The sequence below is a fragment of the Helicoverpa armigera genome, chromosome 4 (genome assembly GCF_030705265.1).
Source record: "Helicoverpa armigera isolate CAAS_96S chromosome 4, ASM3070526v1, whole genome shotgun sequence".
Taxonomy (NCBI): Eukaryota; Metazoa; Arthropoda; class Insecta; order Lepidoptera; family Noctuidae; genus Helicoverpa; species Helicoverpa armigera.
Genome location: NC_087123.1, coordinates 3,985,732 through 4,004,990, shown reverse-complemented (window position 1 = coordinate 4,004,990; position 19,259 = coordinate 3,985,732). Strand labels below are relative to the sequence as shown.

The 19,259-nt window shown below is 36.3% G+C and overlaps 4 protein-coding genes across 6 annotated transcripts in view; 2 read left to right on the top strand and 2 right to left on the bottom strand.

Annotated features, from left to right (window-relative positions):
- Window positions 1-202: 202 nt before the first annotated feature.
- On the bottom strand, window positions 203-5,088 carry LOC110380559 (novel acetylcholine receptor chaperone). Its single transcript, XM_021340562.3, has 4 exons — window positions 4,063-5,088; window positions 2,465-2,603; window positions 1,925-2,069; window positions 203-1,070 (listed from the first exon to the last, which is right to left on the bottom strand). Exons 1-4 carry the CDS (start codon window positions 4,171-4,173, stop codon window positions 995-997), a joined length of 471 nt encoding a protein of 156 aa, XP_021196237.1. The 5' UTR covers window positions 4,174-5,088; the 3' UTR covers window positions 203-994.
- Window positions 5,089-5,520: 432 nt separating this feature from the next.
- On the bottom strand, window positions 5,521-7,349 carry LOC110380557 (NADH-cytochrome b5 reductase-like). Its single transcript, XM_021340559.3, has one exon. It carries the CDS (start codon window positions 6,737-6,739, stop codon window positions 5,855-5,857), a length of 885 nt encoding a protein of 294 aa, XP_021196234.3. The 5' UTR covers window positions 6,740-7,349; the 3' UTR covers window positions 5,521-5,854.
- A 625-nt stretch (window positions 7,350-7,974) lies between these two features.
- Window positions 7,975-9,974, top strand: LOC110380560 (high mobility group protein I). 2 transcript variants are annotated; one of them, XM_021340563.3, is made up of 4 exons: window positions 7,975-8,066; window positions 8,625-8,732; window positions 8,810-8,965; window positions 9,063-9,974. In XM_021340563.3, the coding sequence occupies exons 2-4, from the start codon at window positions 8,661-8,663 to the stop codon at window positions 9,186-9,188; spliced, it is 354 nt and encodes a 117-aa protein (XP_021196238.1). In that variant the 5' UTR covers window positions 7,975-8,066; window positions 8,625-8,660; the 3' UTR covers window positions 9,189-9,974. The 2 variants fall into 2 exon arrangements, with proteins under 2 accessions (XP_021196238.1, XP_021196239.1); XM_021340564.3 differs by having other exon boundaries at window positions 8,026-8,062.
- A 755-nt stretch (window positions 9,975-10,729) lies between these two features.
- Window positions 10,730-19,259, top strand: part of Cno (canoe) — a 59,531-nt gene continuing 51,001 nt past the window's right edge. For both annotated transcript variants that reach the window (XM_064034518.1, XM_064034517.1), the window contains exons 1-2: window positions 10,730-11,100; window positions 14,889-14,958. The gene's annotated coding sequence lies outside the window, so the exon portion shown is untranslated. The remainder of the gene's footprint in view (window positions 11,101-14,888; window positions 14,959-19,259) is intronic.

Genomic DNA, 19,259 nt, shown 5'->3' with positions numbered 1-19,259 from the left:
GCATCCAGTTAGAATGAAAACCGACTCCAAAATCTCTTAATAGTTAAGGAAGATGATTTCCGATTCAAAAGTTACATAAACAAGAAGTTCAACATGTATGATGGATAAAATGAAATCAAATTAATTGGTTTTCTTTACTTAAAATGTATATTAGAAATAAGCACCAAGCAAGGTATAAAAAATACAAATAAAACCATGTTAATAAGTAATACTTTCCATTTATTCATTGACTATTACTCCACTTACATCACACTTCACGTAATAAATAGTAATAATTATCTATCTCATTTCTATTTTATGAACACAATATAAATAAATGTCGCATTTAAGTAACTTAGTTAAGAAGCTTTATTGTGTCACATGATTTTATAATAAATAAGTATACGTACTGCAGATATAATTATTAATTGAAACAAAATATTGTTATATATAAAAAAAGCTGTGTTATTGGTAGTGATTGAGCAAATAATATTAACCATGTATATTTTAAAGGTGCCTCATTAATTTTTATTTTTTTAAAGTGCATTAAATATTAACTATGAATATGCGCTGGCAGTTATTGTTATGAATCTACAAACATCACACACATACACACCACTCACACAATATAAAATGAACCTAGCATATATCGCTTAACTTAATATCACTTTTAGATACAAATTACACTCACTGAAGCCTATCTCACCTAGAAATAGAAATTAACTTGTTCAGGTTGGTTCTTCATGTGCATTGTCAGGGATTTATTACTAAAAGCTGATAAATTTAACGTAATTATTCGCAACTTTTGACTAGCATCATCACAGCTTAATTAATTACCCATCGAATTATATTTCTAAGATACCCAGTAAATTGATGAACGTCTCCTACCCTAAGACATTCGAAATTAATTCAGTAATAATTCAAAGTAAAATTAAAATTTTACTCTAAAATATGACGCTATTACAATACCTAAGCACAATGCCATTGCTTAGAAAAGAAACTTATTTCATAAAACTTATTCACGCTTGAGCCCATTCCCGTTCTGAGTAGCAGAAGCTCTCTCCAACTCTTCTCGGCGGCTAATTTGATACCTGTTGCAAAATTTACAGTTAATATCGGTGTTTAATTAAAGTCAAGTTCTTAATTGAGAATTGTACTATATTATCATTAAAACTAATTGATAAACATCACAGGTGGTTCGAACTAAAACGGAATTTAGCACATCTGAAAACTATGGGCCTTACCCTGCGATAAGATATTAATAGATAGCTTTGTGTGATTTTGAAATGTATCTTTGTTGGAGAGCAATCCTTTTACAGTTTTTTTTTAAATATGTTGTGAACCGATTCTAGATTTATGTGAATATCGTATGATGCTATCTCTAAAGCCATTTTGTAATTACAATATACCAATCGGCTGGAACGTGTTGGTATTATATGAGCGACACAACGGTTCGTCATCGCGGATTCCCTGGCCGATTGCCAATGTAATGCTAGTGTGCGAGAGCACTAATTTTATTTCGTAACTCTTGTTTATAACACATAAAAATTGGTCAAGGTGCACTACCCTTCGAGAAAATATTGAAGTAGATGGTACAGGCAAAATTTAAGATAGGTCTCCATAACAAGTTTAATCTAGTTAGCGAAAACTAGCTCATTCTTTTTTTATTGCCCGACATTGTTTGAACTGAAATTCTTTTATATTTCCAGGCAGTTCTTTGAAATTCATATGAATGTTTTATATCAATCGTACTATGCTATGACATGCATACGAAGAATATTCGGCTAAATTTGACCAGCATTGACGTCAATAATTACTACCCACGAGTATTGCTACAGCCAGATCTCAACGAATCTAGATTTTGTGAATGGGTTAGTTTTGAATCCAATCTTATTATCAAACAGCAATGACTTAGGCGTACGAGTAAATAATTGAAATATATTACCAAACAACAAGTCTTCCACTCAACATGAAGAAGAACACAAGTGCGGGGGCGCAGCGGTCGAAGGGATCGCCTACCATTACATGCGAATATGCTGCTAAAATCATCAATAAGACGAGGCCTATGTTAGCTGTATTCTTGATTTTATCTGAAATCATAAAACATTGTAAATATTCAAGTACCTATGGATGGAGGTCTTGAGGTATGTACCTATTTAATTTGATTAACTTTATTTGCGGTGGGACATTCGGCATTTAGCACAATAATTTTATTTGCTAGAAACGTGGTAACACAAGAAAGTTGAAGTTTTAAGCTTTGTCTGAAAAACTACTGATCAGGTTCATGCACATATTTTCACAAATACCTAGTTAGGGATGTTCTTTGAAGTAGAGCTACACATTGCTCTTTGTGTGCTGAAATACGGTATTGGGTCGCGTTATTTCTTTCAGCGTAGACGAGCTATAATTTAGACTATCTCTGGTTGTAAAAAATCTGAATTATGACATCTTTCAAATCGAAATATAAGTGATTGTTTAAACTTACGACTAGGTATAGCTGCTAGAGCTAATCCAAATAAGATTTCGAGGCCGCCGACAGCCCTCCTGTACCATTTCGAAGGTAGTTTGAAGTCTAATGTTTCCATCAATGGAAACACTTTTGCGTACCTCACATATTCTTTCCTCTGAAACAATAACATGGTTGTTAGATCAGATCAGTGCCTACGTGAAAACAAATTCCGTTAAACATACGCGAAAACGGAATGATTATAGCAGTCTTGATTCTTCGTTTGTGGTATGAACTACTTAACGCCTACGTCGGGGCACTAGAGGTAGTTCACTTGGGGAGGTGAAAATCAAGAAATGTCAAAAGTAAGATGGACTTACATAATACCTTATTCTCTTCAATTCATCTAACAAATAAAAATTCATGTTTCAAATAATAACTTTCAATATGACGTTAATTAGGTACCTTATCGCTATGTCAAGGCCAACATTTGTGATGCTGTACAATCCTGATCTTTTTACAATGTTGTTTAAATGTATCTGTCGACTACTGGATCGTTAATGTTTACATGATCACCAAAGCGAAAACTATTTCAAGGCAGTCTTTATTATAGATATCCCCGATATAACAAATTGCGTAAAATACGTAGGATATTGAATGAGTATGTCGATTCCAGACGGACGCTAGATCCGATCCACCAAGCTCATCTAGACATAAACATAGTTTTAACTATATTTTAGTGAGCTACATAGGCAGTCACCGACATTATTCTATTCTATGTGTCAACTCCACCTGCGCCGCGTTAATTAGACACCGCAAACTAGGTGATATGCAGATGTGGCCAACATTTTACAAAGATTTTTGGTTAAAGTGTAAGTTGGTAATGGAATATTATATTCATCAAGAACCGCACCAGAAATTAAGTTGAACAATATTTGGTGTGTACCTCATATGTGGGTACATAATGGGTAAATGGGCGTGTCCAATTTATTGATCTTTTGAGTGATAGGTATAGGTTGAAACTCCAGATAAGGCGTAAGTACCTAGGTATTTAGGTACCTACTCACAATAGGTACAGTTCAAGCCTGAACCTATCAAGCATTTATGTCCGGTAGTTCAGCAGTTTTGCAAAATTTAAATATTCTTAGTGTGGGAATTACAGGGCCTAGCATAAATTTTTACTTGGGTCACTATCTAAAAATTCACGAGAAGTGATTACCTATACCTATGTGCTGAAAAAAAATTGGAAGCGGAATGAATCTACATGGATTTTATGTTCTGTTCATAAAATTACTGCAGAACTCGCAGTACCTATGTATTCCTCAAAGAAGTTACATATTTATTCAATTGCCAACATTGTTGTAACAGGAGGATCGATTTGAAGGGATCTGAATACAAATTAGCAACATGCGCCAACAAATAATAAATAACAGATGATTAAGAATCGGCGCAGGGGGGATCCGCGGCTCGCGATCAAGTCACGCTGTGGGCTGTCGCAACGAGACGACTCTGTGGTGGTATTAGGCGGCAGGCCAAATACCAAAATAGCAAGCCACTCGCTCTGCTACAAAAATCTAAATGCACCTACCGACCTTATCGCCTGTTTGCTACAAAAAATAAAGCTATAAAATGCTTACCAAGTCTTTATGCAGTTCCTTCGATATAAATGGGGTTAGCTTTGTTATTCCAACAAATATAAAAAACACTCCCAAAAGGATTGACAAACTTCTTAACACGATAGAACCCATTTTTGACTAACACACTTCAGCGAATATATCAGCAGCACTTTTTAAATCACTAACATTATTATAAAATATGAAATATTCTAAAGATTTTTCGCACTTATATAATTATTTATAAGACATAATTTATATCTTTGTAACGAGTACTTTTGAAAATTATTATTCACAATATTCAATAGCGTACTTGCGTCGAAACCATAATTTAATTGAATTTTAAGTCAAGTATCAATAGGTCCAAAAATACAAGGAAGTTAGAAGCAAACACGTTTCGCGCCGGCGCGAAAAAATCCATACCGAACTTGGTTAATGTTACCAGAACTAAAAAATATCATTAGATCATTTATATTGCTTGTATCATTAAACCTGAATAGAGATTTTATTTTTATCAAGTAGGTACGTAATTTACGTTTATAACTAAATTATTATTGATTATATTTTAGGTGTTTAATTAATTCTTAAGTAAATGTTGATAAGCGGCGTTCAGAATATAGACGGATCGTGTCATGTCACAGCTCACGAATCACAAATCACGAATGAATGAGATCACTCACCACGCCTGAGATGAAGCTCATGGCTTGGTGAAAAAGCTTTGTAATGGGATTAAAGTCCAGTGAAAAATTCAGCTTTCAATATTTTTGAGATAAACTTAGGTACTTAATATGTATTTCATTGGAAGCATAGAGCAAAAACTTCCTAGTAGTCGAATAGCGCGACTGTTGTACCTACTCGGTTCCCGGGTCTGGCCGAAATAGCTTTGTGGGTTTTAAAAAACTTTCACAAAGCAGCCGGGTGGTGATTGATTAACCCATACATCCATCCGTGTGCACGTCGGTCATGCTCCTAATAGGCATCTCACCAGTCGTGTCAGATTGCTGTCCCAAGCGGTTAATAGAGATTACACCCATGTCTGCGCCAATAATTTACCTGGGGCCCGATTCTCCTAATTTTACTTAAGCGCCATTCGATTGACGTTCGACTCGATTCGACTGAGATCCAATCCCGACTCGATTACGATTGAAGCGTATGTGGCATTCCGCTATTTTTTCTTTGAAATAAACGTTTTTATCCTTTTTTGTCATTCAATAATGAATAATTTTGTCTGCAAATGATTTACGATTGCAAAATGATTGTACAGCAAACTACCGTATAGACCAAAATCATCAAAATAGCAGACCAATCGCACACCAATCAAATGTCAATCGAATACGATTGGTCTTTTATTAGTAGCAGAATGCCGGATATGGTTAAAACTGTTGCGATTTTGATTGCGATCATATTGCGATTCGATTTCTATTCGATTTTGACATTATTAACTTAGGAGAATCGGGGCCCTGTATCATCATTCATCTGCCTTATAATTTACCTGCCTTTTTTCAACTATATTAGCGTAGGCTTCCAGTACCTATAACCGGATGCTATTTAGTACCAGGGTTTGGCGCCTGACTACCCGCAATAACTGCCGAAGTTATTCAAATGACGATTACGATTAAATTTTGACATTATTAAGTTAGTAGAATCGGGCCCCTGCGCATTTTAAAATGCATGTAACCTGCACAGGTGCCTCAACATGTGCAAGCTACTTGCACCATGTAGATGCGCTCTAATTGCAAAAGTTCCCTTCCACTAGTGGAGCTAGTTTTTGATTGTGAAATTTTTATGGGATCAGGGAAACAAATGAAACATAACATCAAAACATAATTATATTTTCTTTATTCAATATTTCCCCCTCTAAATGAGTCTTGTAAGCCTCAATAAATGTAGGTGCTCCACATATAAGAACCTGATCATTCTGTAGAAAAGGTTTAAAATTAAATAAATATTCCTTGTTTAGTCTATGTTGTTTTATTGGTTCTTGATATTTACACTTAAAATTTGATGTACAACTAGTGCTTAAAAAAATATCATAGGTAAAATTCCAGTACGATTTGAAGGCATAAAGTGTATCTCTAAATAGGATAGAATTTTCACACTTGCAACAATATAATAATCTAATTTTTGTCATATTATCTTCATCATTTAAAATTTCATCTATAATTGTAATAAACGGAGCTATGCCAGTTCCTTGAGCAATCATGATAATTCGATCATATTTATTTGGTTCCATTTTGTAGTGCCCATAAGGGCCTCTCCATAAAGTAGTATCACCTTCTTTTAAATTACACAAGTATGTTGAAACTAAGCCACAGTCATATTTTTTTGCAAATATAGAAAAATCATAGTCTTCACTTAATTCATTCTTTACTTTTATGGGAGTGTATGCTCTCGTACATGAATTTTGATTAGAAGAATACTTAAGGAGGAAGTGGTCACCAGGTTTCCACCACACTGTTGTATCGTCTTGGGCTATTCTCTTAAATGTAACACAGTTATGAAAATCGCAGACAGGGAAGTTTTTAACAACAACAAATTCTGTGTATTTCCATTGAGAAATGCCATTCTGGATAACATTTAAATTGTCCCCATTGAATTTCTTTTTTCTAAATGCCTTCAGCTGCTGTTCGTATATATCAAAAATACAAGGATTACAGCCACTGTTACAACAATCTTCAGCATTTGGTTCTAAAGGCTCCATTTATTAAAAATACAGAATCTGAACCACAACACCAAAAACTTGAATAAGGGGCATTTATATTTTTTTTATACGTTTAAATTGCTATTTACTTCTATCTTCCACGATTCACTAATAAAATAACAATGAGTATTGAGTATTGTGAAACTTGTGAAAGCACTGATTGACAGACATGCATGACAAGAGACAATTTATAAAAGTTTTGACAGTTCACCGACCGACCAAGAAAGTCTGGGTCCTGGGTTGTTGTTACTCTGCCTGTACTCCGCATCGCTGTCAATGTGGTGAAGCCGTCCGTCGCCAGCCTCCGGCTCTTCCTGCCGACTACTGCACTGCAGACGGGACGGTGACGTACTACTAACCGCGTTAGAGCCTAATGGACTGGTACGTTACGTGACGATGGGAAGAGACGAAGTATTATACCCCCAATGAGAATGTCAGATAAATGGTTGAATATATGGATACTAGCTTCTGCCAGCGGTTTCATCCGCATCCCGTGGGAACTACTTCCCGTACCGGGATAAAAATATAGCCTATAGCCTTCCTCGATAAATGGGCTATCTCTGAATGAAATTTTCAAATCGGACTAGTACTTCCTGAGATTAGCGCGTTCAAACAAACAAACAAACTCTTCAGCTTTATAATATTAGTATAGATTGTACAGACACAGAGTCGCGAATAAACCGATTTTCTCCCTTAAACCGCCTTCCCCTCATTTCCCGACCCGCGAGATCGACAGATTGAGATAGTAAATTATTTTTTCTAGGTTTCATCTACTTCCATCCCCTTATAATTTCATTTTGTTTCAATCAATGGGTTCAAACTAACGTGGTTTAGTAATGCCCGATCATTTCATATAGTGAGCTTATCGAGTAGCGATCAGATCTACGACTTATTGCTGCTATGTTCAGTTCCGAATTTTAACGTTGTTTTAGCTATTTAGTCGATTCAGGCTGAAGTATACTCACTCTACCTTCACTTACATGGTTTTGAATTTGTCGGCTAGCAATCTAAACAATACAAGCGTTTTTTGTTTGTTTATTGATAGCTTCCTGTTGGCGGGAATTTAAAAATAAACTACATTATTTTACAAAAACATATTTGTTATATCATTGACAAGTACTTGCTAAGACTTTTTCTAATTTTAGTATTTTTTTTATATTTTGCAAGTCTTTAATTTTGAAGTTTTTGTAATATTTGATTCAGTAGTATTTATTTTTTGCCAACAATGACTACAGCGCCCTCTGCACAGACGCCAGATAAACACCGGTTTGCTGCCCGCCATAAATTCTCTTTGGCCCATTGCGTTAACGTTGCTGTAAACAAGTAGGTGAGTATTTTTAATATAATTAAAGTGCAAGAAATATATTTACTGGTGTATTTTACACGCTGAATTGATTGGCACAATTTTCCGTAAAAAATGATTATATTATCTCTTTGTAGTACCTGGAATTGTTCCGTGTTTAGTTAATGTAAGCAGACTCCATTATTATAGTCGCTTGGCGTTCCTGAATACACTTTGATGTTCAAGTACAGAGTCTCGCCGGAATTACGTTTTAATTATATTTCGTATAGAGATATTTTAGAATCTAGGCAATTTTTTCACGAATTAACTGCCGACGGTTGATTTTTGTGTAATGAGTAAATAATTAATTCGAGTGCTATCAATTAGCGTCTGCCAAACGATTTTATATTGTTGTCATTTGATGAATATTTGACTGGCTTCTGATCATAAATGTAAGATGTTTCTTATGTTTACATATCGGTTTTCTCTCGGTATATGGACTCTGAAGCGGCAGTGGCGTCACTTTTATTATTGGAATAGTTACATTCCAATTAATTACAAGATGCGATAATTTTCAATAAAATATTGTTTGTATTGTTTCAGATTTTGGTTTCTCTTTCTGATACATAATAACTTAAAATGTCTGATGACGGATCAACGGCTGTTGAGAAGAAAGGACGCGGTAGACCTAAATCCAATGGGACACAATCAGTCTGTATTTTTAATTAATTTAATGAGTTTGATACTAATCAAGTTTTGTATGTTACAATTGTGATTTATTTGTTCAGGAGGCTAAGGGTGATACCAAGAAAAGGGGGAGACCGCCAGCAGCTACCAGAACGAAGGAATCTACAAAATCATCTGATGATGAACAAGCTCCAGTAGCCAAAAGAGGGCGAGGCAGGCCCAAGGGGTCTAAGAAAAAGGCAGCGGCTAAAGGAAAGGTATATAAAAATACATTATATTTTTTCCTCCAATTTTTTTTCTTACATAATTTTGTATTGACTTATTGCTTTACTAATGTGATACTATTATTTCCAGAGTGCACCTGTTGAAGGAAGGGGCCGTGGCCGACCACGCAAGGACCCACCACCTAAAAAAGATGCTGCCTCCACTGAAGAGGAACAGGACGAAGATGATGAGGATGAAGGCTCTGAGGAGCAGTAAATTGTGTTCTGTTTTCTGACAAAACACTCACTTATAGTGTAATTTGTTTGTCACGATAACTCTTTTTGTGTGTGTTACTGCAATTCACTCATTTTGTTGTAGATCTTTACATTATTGCATATATTTGGTCTAAGCCTTTTGGATAATAAAGCACATAGGGTTATCATGACAGTACAAAATTCTCATCTGAGATTGTCCACCCAAATTTGAATCACGTGAGACAAAAGGAAGTTATTTCAAATCGAATAGCTGCTTAAGATATTCTTCTGTGTGTGATGACAATGCATTTACTTGAAATACTTTAGCAAATTAAAGATTTATCTCACTTGAATAAATTTGGGCTGACTTAGCTCTCCCTAGAAACGTACAACTTTTAAGAATTAATTTGTAAGATCCTTTTTTGTAGAGTTTATTCAAATAGGTATTTTGTAATCTCTTGATTTGTAATTCATACAATTATGTAGATTTATGATTTTGACTTTAAAGTCAAGTATTATTTTATAAATAAATAAATATTATGTTCACTTTTTGAAACTTTTTTTCCCTTATTGTATTTAATATTTAGTTACACTGGTAATATTTGTGAATGATGTTACTATCCATATTGTGTTCTTGATTGTCACTTGGCATGTAGCTGTTCCACAAACTAGCATCATTAGTGGTGTGAGTAGTGCCATTTGTATCAACTTTTTTTACATTTGGGCAGACTGAACTTGTTTTTATTGACATTGTGTGTATGTGCGTGAATGTACAAGTTTAGAACAAAATATAAATCTATGAAATCCATGATTGCTTTTCTCTTTCTTGGCATCGAAATTTATAAATGATGTAAAATATCCACATCTAAAGAAATTGTTGTGAGTTATATATTATGGTCAGCCAACTTCAGTTGAGGCTCAGTTTAGAACGACGGCGACGCGTTGCCAAATGGCATACAAGTTTTGCTGGCAACACCAATGCACTCGGTTAGAGCGCTCCTTATAAAATTTTACTAACCGGAGACGCCATTTGCATTGCCTTGACTTCCCTTTCTGCCAAAGGTGCAGTCAGGAGCAGCGTCGCCAATTCCAATCTTTCTCATAAATGAGTTTGTGTGTCCAGTTTATGCTTCTGTTTGATACATTTATCATATGCGTTCTTTATGCAATATGATTGAAAAAAATGCACAAAGTGATCTCTCACTTTGTTGCGTTGCCTTGCCCCGTGCGTATATTGGCTGAATTTTTCACATATTGTAAACTTCAGTGTTCTATTATGGTAGATTTATGGGTTATACCATGACTGGAAGCCTGCGTAAGACCTGGGGACATGACAAATTATTCAAACCTATGATGAATCTCATACCTACATCCTCTCTTGTGATTTCCAAGATCCTAGTGCGTATCTTCTTTCATAAACAGAGTCTTTTAAATTATTTACATTCGGGACTGGTAGGGATCACGGCACGGTAATGATTTCGTAAAATGCTGTAACAAAAGTATTTATTGATTGTGGCAACTATTTTTGAATCTGGGAAAATTAAAAAAAAAACTTTTGTGTTGTGGAGACGGTTGCTGACTCTGACTGTCAGCGTCATTCTCCGTGTTCTTGTTCTTACGTACGTTGTAAAACATTTTCGAGATTTCTTTAATCGTTGACAAGTTTTTCTTCAATTAGTGCAAATAAACATCAAGTAAATAGTATTAATTTATGTCCATGTGTGTTTTGTGTACTTATATCCAATATTTGATAACTTTTGTGAACTTTTAAAGTGTGTTCAATTCTATCGTACTACCGTGTGTCGCGCAGTACATTGAAAAGTTGTTGACCAATTTCAAACTTCTGAAGTGTAGTTGTTTTGGTGATGATAGATGATAATCATTTTGTTGTTATGTGTGGTAACTGGCGAATTGAAACATAAGCGTAGCAAAAGGTAAGTGTTTTACAACGCATGTAATTAATAAAAGTTTTGAAACGGCTTAGACAGCTCCTTCGGAATGCTGTGACACAGGTAGGTTAATCACGTAACGTTATCTGTCTGATTACATTACACATCCAAAAGCCCGACCATTTCTGTAAATAAAACCATTTTCTTTAATTTTGTAGTAATACTGGTACAAATACTTTTATTTTAAAGTTTTTCTAAAGTTTTGAACTTTCATATTTGAATGTTTTTACTACTGTGTTTGTCAATTTGTGTTCCTACTTTGTATAGTCTCATAATATAGTCAAGAAACGAAAAGTGCAAAATATTGAGACAGTGTTATGGGGTGACACCACAATAAAACAGCTTGGAATACATTTTTGAAAGACTCAATTTTAGTCCAGTAATTCTAGGCATTTTAAATATAACCCAGTCTGCAGATAATTCCTAGTGAGCTTAATTTGTGTTTACAACTTCACTACAGAAAAATCAACTGTGATATTGTGTTAGCTAAAAGTTAGTTATAAAGGTCATGAAAATCAGTTTTTCGTGAATATCTTGCAATCTATTGCCTGGCAATGGTTAAATTATAAAACTAGCTTGTTGTGAAATAATCTAAAGTGGCTTTTTTTTTCATTTCGTAGTTATCTCAATGATAACATAATAAATTCAACTTCATTGCAACATGCAGTTGAATGAGCATCATAATTTGAACAGCAATTTGTAACAAAAAAAATAAAGATAATTTTGTAATTTATTGTCTCGCTGAATTAATGCTACATATTTTTCCTAACATTTTATGTCATTGATTTCTCCAAAGTAATGCATTCCATAATTTATCTTATGTACAACTAATTACTTACCTGTATGGCAAGCTTACTCCCTGAATTCCGATACCCTGATAATTATTAAAAAGGATGTTGCATTCATTGAAACAATTTACCCATTGTGCCATCTCAAAACATCATCTTCCGAGACTTTTCCCAACTATGTTGGGGTCGGCTTCCATTTAAAAGAATTTATAAAATAGAAAATAATGCAACTCTTTCCTTTCCATGATATACATGAAGAGTACCTTAAGTTGTCAGAGTTTTCATATTTCATTTTAAAGAGAAAATGATTAACTAACAAAAGTTAAAACCGGCCCTAATTTATATTATCCGCAGGTAGGGCTGCCATCCGTCCGGGTTTCCCCGGATTTGTCCTCGTTTAGAGGTTGTCCGGGGTCCGCCCGGGGTCCGCCCGGGCGGGGTTTCAAAAAGTGTCAGACACTTTTCATGTTAGGAAGCACCTTATGGATTTTAAATGTGATGATGTCCTCCTAGCCGATTATCGGCTACGGCGGCTGCTCTCATGTAAGGAGATTAGCCAACTACGCAGGACACATTATAGTGCACGAGCATTTGCGCAGACACAGGTGCACTCACTATTCCTTCACTCTCATAACCCGATGGGACGGCAATCCGACACGACCGGTAAGAGATCAGGCGCAGGACCGACATTTACGTGCTCTCCGATGCACGGGTGTATCAATCACCAGCTTCCAGGCTCCGGGCTGCTTTGTGAAAGTCTTCTAAAACCCACAAAGCGATTTCGGCCCGACTCGGGAATCGAACCCGAGACCTCGTGCTCAGCAGCCGCACTTGCGACAGCTAGACCAACGAGGCAGTTGGCATTTTAAATGTATGGTAATAGTAAATGGATAAAAAATTGGGTCTTCTTTTGTTTTTTTTTTTCGACTTCGTCCGGGGAAAATATGCGATTTACGCCAAATGTCCGGGTTTTTATTAATGTTAGTCCAGATTTGGCGAAATTCGAGATGGCAGCCCTATCCGCAGGGAACCTGAGCAGAAATGTTCTGTAAAACGCTTTCAAGTGGAAAGCAGCATTAATGTTGAAAACATTGTTTTATTGGCTTAGTGATAGGCCAATTTATTCATGAATATTGTAATAAGTATTTGAAAAGCATGTCAATTAATTTGATATATTTTAACTAGATATATGTAATAGAAATATCAAAATATATATCGACAAAATGGGAAAATACATTTAACAAAATATATCTTTTCTTTTCTTTTTAATTTAATTTCTGAGTCAATGAAACATAAAACTACCATTTCACCATTGCTTGGGATTTTGATCTCCTCTACCCAGTCACCAACTGGGTTGAAAAGGCACTTGCTCCATGTAACTTACTGGTATCTAATGGCATCTGATTAGACTGGACGGCAAACACAATATTGTTGAAGATAAGAAAGACGAAGCAGATTTAAAAATCTGACAGGTCTGCTGGTGTTGGCACAATAATCATTCCTCAGGGATATCATGATCAAAACGACGGTTCGTGGTGAACAATCATGACACGTGCCTTGCGAGCACGTCTTTTGCCGCATAACATCGCCCCAAGTGTTGAGTTGTAGCTATTGACTATAATGCTTTGCATACGAGACTACCATTCTAATTAGCTTTGTATGGGTTTATGCGGTCGACACGTAGCTACTTACGTGTGGGACAACCTTCATATTTATAACCAGTAAAAAAAATATGATAATAACGGTATCACGTTGTTAAAAAGGTACCTTTGTGTTAGAACTTTTTACGCCAATGAAGTTTTTGGCAAAGCTCTTCGATTTACGAAGTACCTACCTACTTAAGTTTGTGAAGAATGGATGAACCATTCTGTACCACCCGGTCGTTGCCTCAATGACTCACTGATGCACGCGGTGAGTAGCTCCGTATTCAATACAATCGTTGCGAACCAATTCAGGTATTATGAATTAGATGCAAGTTTTTTGGGGTTCCGTAGTCAATAAAGTGTGTGAGTTACTCCATATACTTCTAAAATTAAGGAGTTCTTTATCAGGGCATCAAAATAGAATTCATGGCTTTCATCACGAAAATGCAGTACCTACAAAAAACATAATATATTTCATATAAAGACGAGAGGCTTGACACAGTTGCCCTTTTATTAATTTTATTCCGATCCAAATGCTTGGTAATGCAGATGGAAGTGTACATAACGCATATTATTTCATTTCGCACAACTTCCGCTTCCAATACAAATCCGTAAGTACCTAGGAATTTAAAAGAAAGAGACTTCGTTCCCGCAATTTTCTTTTTTGTACAAATTCATGAATGAAAGGGAAACTTACCCAGGTTCTTCGCGAATTTAGGTTGAACATAGTTCGAAATCACTCCAATTTATGAATGCTGGGTTAGAGATTTGATAAGAAATTAATATTCCCGAAGGTCAAAGATAGAAGCTTATTAGCATGAATTTGAGCAAGCGTTGACTCAGGCATTTGGAGCATGAAAGCCTGAAAGCACGTCGAAAGTCGTTGGTCTTCGGTCTCTCGCTAATGATTTGTGACTGACGATAATCGGGTGGTCAGAAGCCAGAAATTCTGATAGCTAGTCCTAGTCTTACCTCCGTATGTCTACACCCTCACAGTCCATAGGAGGACTGTCAATATAGCTTAGAAACTAGTTTTCTATTAAATAAGAAGTTATTGATGTACAATTAAGTATACAGTACAATACCCAAATAAAGTCGTTAACATTTTACGAGTACTATACCGAATTCCCGTTTATTTGCGCAAGATTTTCGCAACGGTTCCTAATGATGAGTTACCATACCTCTCTATGATATTGTGACTGTCACGCTATTATTTTGGTTTCGCTTCACAATTGTGGCAATTGATATCGTTACTGTGTAACTGTGCTGATGGACGGCCTCGCTGCACTTGTATAATTTTGACGAATAAAACAATTTTTATTCAACGTTTCTCTTGTTTCAGGTAGCATGGCGTAGAATACTCTTGCCTGCTAACTGCCCAGTCAATCGTCTTTCGAGTGCATTGTATCGAAGTAAGTTTCGCCGTATGGTCTTTACTTTAACCACATATTGCTTGTACTGCATTCTGTAGATAGAAAGCGTTAACCAGCTATGTTAAATACCATTGCGTTCGTCAGTAGGTCACAGCTATGGTCGACGTCCTGAATTTTTAAGTATTCCATTAAGGCGCTGCTTTTGCCTCTCTCAGTTTGTGCGCTTTTCTCTCGCTGATTGCGTCTTTATACGTTCTCCTGGCGATTTTCACCTCAAGAGGTCGTTACATCAACGTAGTAAATGCGCCAGTGCGCCCGCCCCGGAGCCTTGCTGTCTCGCTACAAACTTTGTGTTGGCTCATCACACATATACGTACCTAGTTGTAAAATGAAACGTTTTAATTGATTCCAAGATATGCTAACTGTGTTGGTTTCTACTCTCATTTGGAAATGTTCTCTAATTAAGCTAGTTTTCAAACGAATGGTACCTTTCATAACTTACTCAAATGTACCTGAACGTGTAAAATACATGCGCGAAGTAGGTACGCAATGCATTCATTTGGCCCAGTTCTGAATATATTTAGGTTCAATTATGTTTACAACTTTCCTTGCATCCGGTCCAGTGTTTCTTGTTTATCCAACGTATAACTCAGTTAGACACGACCACCTATGCAATTGAATGAAATGGAATTACCTACTTTATTACTCGGCAAAAATAGTCAGAAATCAATATGTAAACGTCTCAATAACAGGACTGGGATAATTTAGTATCTCGAATATCACAGATACCTCAGTGCAATTTTACTCAGTGGGTTGTCATTCATTTGATCCAATGCTGGCCAGCAACGTAGTCAGTTTTCTAAGCTCAGTTTAAACTTTCACGTCTACTCGCCGTATATGCCATTTAACTACTTAGAACCTGTTTTTTTTTCACCGTCCGCCACCGAGGCTTTCATTTGTTCCTTCGTATCATATTGCATTTTTTGTTACGGCGAGGTGACGCTTTGGTCAACAACTACTTGTGGTTTTCGAAGATTTTCGCGATCATCATTTTCAAGGACTATCAAAAGTTATATCAATATGCAACTGTTAGCTGTAAAATGCACCATTGAAATATGCGTTTGATTGTGTTGCACGTTAGTTAATTACATATTGGTGCGTCGTGTGGGAGGAACAATGACCTTAGGGCGCACGAGTAAGGGGGGCGGCACCGCACTAGGATTGGCGCAGCACCGCGTCAGCAACAGAGCCGATTGCTTCTAATTTAATTAGGTTGCAAGTGGAACGCGCCTGGCTCACGCAGCCTGACCGCTTTACACACTCTCACTGATCTGCTGTTTTACATAACACCAATATTTCATTAAACTCGTATATCGAAAACTTGCGTAAATTAAGAGCCTTCTTCGTGAGTATTTTGATCCCTGATATTCATAGGGTCTACGAATTTTCTCATTTTCCGTGAAATTATCTTTCAAGCATCTAAGCTATACATTGTTAAGATTGCAATCCATGTTTAATGTTTTCAGGAACATCTATTTCAAATCATAAGATGTCAAAATTAACATTGAATTCAGTTTCTTTTAGACCATTGCTTTTCATCATAATATCTCTAAAACAATTGAGGTATATCTCTGCAAGTACCTTTATGCACAGTACGTTTGATGTGTTAACGTTACGAACTCCGAAATTATACATACATTTAACGTTAGAATTGGTACTATTGACTTGCAAAACTGATTTAGTAAACAATAGCTTGTAATGGCATCTCGCTTTGTCTGAACATCAATGGTGCAACAGTAGTATTGTTGAAGTTTATCTTTTAAATCGGTTTACCTTTTCGACTGTTATGAAATTATAATTAAATAGCAGCAACTGCAACATTAACCCTCGAGTGAATCCAGAGATATACTTATACCTAAGTGTCAAACATTGAGTAGAAATACTAAACTGGCATAATAACTAAGTATACTGTAGTTGCGAGCTACATGACATTTTTCATGTCAGATTCGGTATTCGTAAGAGCCTGCGTGAGCTGAATCGGTTCCCTTCACAGGGCACACTCGGTGCCAGGCTCCACCGACCCCTGTACGTACTAGTGGCTGGTCGATATGACTGTATGTCAACTGGTTCCGTATACCGGAACAAACATTTTTCGTACGCAACAACTAGTTACCGTGACGTTTCACTAAACATCGATATCATACAATCGCATGGTCGGCGATCCCGTTTTCGTCGAGAGTGAACGCGTCGCCCGGTCACGGTCATTTGTTGAAGCGCGAATGCCGATAGTCTGTCGCGTCACACTTTTCTTTCTCGTCGGCTATGCTTGGCGTGGACGTGGCCCCAGAGGCCCCGCCAGCATGCTAACATAGCGAGCCCTCTCTCTGTCGCACTCTCCAAACTTTTGCCCTACTATCACTAAGCCAATGCACAACACCAATACTACGTTACTTGATACTTCCTCCTCAATGACAGATAGCATAGCGTTAGTTTTTTTTTCTTTTTAGCTAAGGAATATAATTTTACTCCGATTGCTGTTCAAAGGCTTTGCGTCTTTGTGAAAACATCATATTGAATATTTTTTTTCAGATGGTTGAAAACGCGCGAAGTAAATATGCTTTATATGGTCTACATTACATAAGTACCATAAAATATAACATAGGTACCTATATTATGTCAATCTTTGGAGTTGTAACTTGATTCTAGAATTAAGTCACGTATCGTTATTAAGGAATGCTCGTGTATGGAACAGGTGTACGTAGACGTGCGCTTAACCACTAACGGAGCGTCAGTCAATGCCCAATAATATAGTCTTTACATTCATATAACTCCAAAGGAAATATAGCTTGATAAGTCAAAGATACCAGTTCTGTTTACCATTTAAAATGTAGGACTGGTTGTAAATGAACAATGATGAAGTTATAATTATAATCCTTAGTTAAAAGGTCTTCAGGGTAGAGCTTAGCTACACTCGCCGGTACTTGACAAGTCTCGCGTGCCTTCTGTGTGAGTCATACTAATGCCTTAGCTTGGTGCTTTCGCATTCCGATTATTAAATACAATAACACACAGTCATTCATTATTCTAGAGTTCTTATAGTGGATTTTGGTGTTCAATTTAAGCTTTTTAAATTAAGTGATTTGCAAAGGTTGTATTTATAAAATATTAGTGTACCTATGAATGATAGTGCAAAGATACTTTCTTAGTTAGCTTCTTCTTGTAGGGTTAAGTTAAGTTTTATCGAATCATTCAAACGGCGTCTGAAGTGGAATAATAACAACGACTGATTCATTTGATTCCTTTCAGTCAAAATTTAATTTTAAAAGTTTGTATGTCAAAAAGGCATTGAGGCTTTTCTGCAAAAACATCAAGCGGTCATTATCAACAAATAAGTTTTCCTCACAAATTGGAGGATTGCGTTCGTTTCTTGACATAATTTGATTACATGCGTCATTGAGGAACGAGGGTGTGTTCGATAATTAAGTTTAAGTACCAGAGAGTCAAGTATGCTTCATAGAGTGGTCAATGATTTTGATTATAGCAGTACGAAATAAAGGTCCGATTTTTTTTGTGTTCACTGAATCGTCGGTAGTGTCCAGTAAATAATTGATAATAAATCTAAGTAGGTACATAGCTTAAGTAGCGGCTTGACATCAGTCACTCTTCGTTGATCTAAAAACTCGTTGTCCATTCGCAACGAGGGCAGCGATGATACAAAAGCCGGTTTTGAAATGTTTTGCCGTATTCAAGATAAGGAGCGTCGAGTGACGTCTGGGCACACCGAAGCGCGTAGCTCCGACTATGTGAATTGTAAAGATGAACTTAAATCGCCGTCAATTAGTATTGTTGCGTGACAGACTAACAGTACTGTCGCATTACATAACAGACATGGGAGCATTCACATAAGGGGGCCAAGTTCTCAGGCCCGCGTACAACGTCTCGATCATCAGCGAGTCGCGAACACTCAAGTTTCACGATTCCCGTAATCGGACTTACTTTGTGCACACAATTACACCGATAGCGCATCCTCATTTGTCAAATGATGACTTTACCGCTAGAGAAAAATGACAATACCCTCTGCAGTCAGGTCATAAACGATGTATCAAGTCGTTTTAGACATAAACCATGTCTATCATATTTTTTAACGATACTACGTGACATAGCGACGTTAATTTGGTAATTATATTTTTAATTATTCAAACACTTTATGGAAGAGAAACTGCGTATCAAAATCACGTATTTAAATAAGAGTTAAACCATGTATAAAAATTCGTCAAAAACAGTTTAATGTTATTATTACTGAACCGAAATTAACCCCTACGTATTCACCGTTAAGTAAG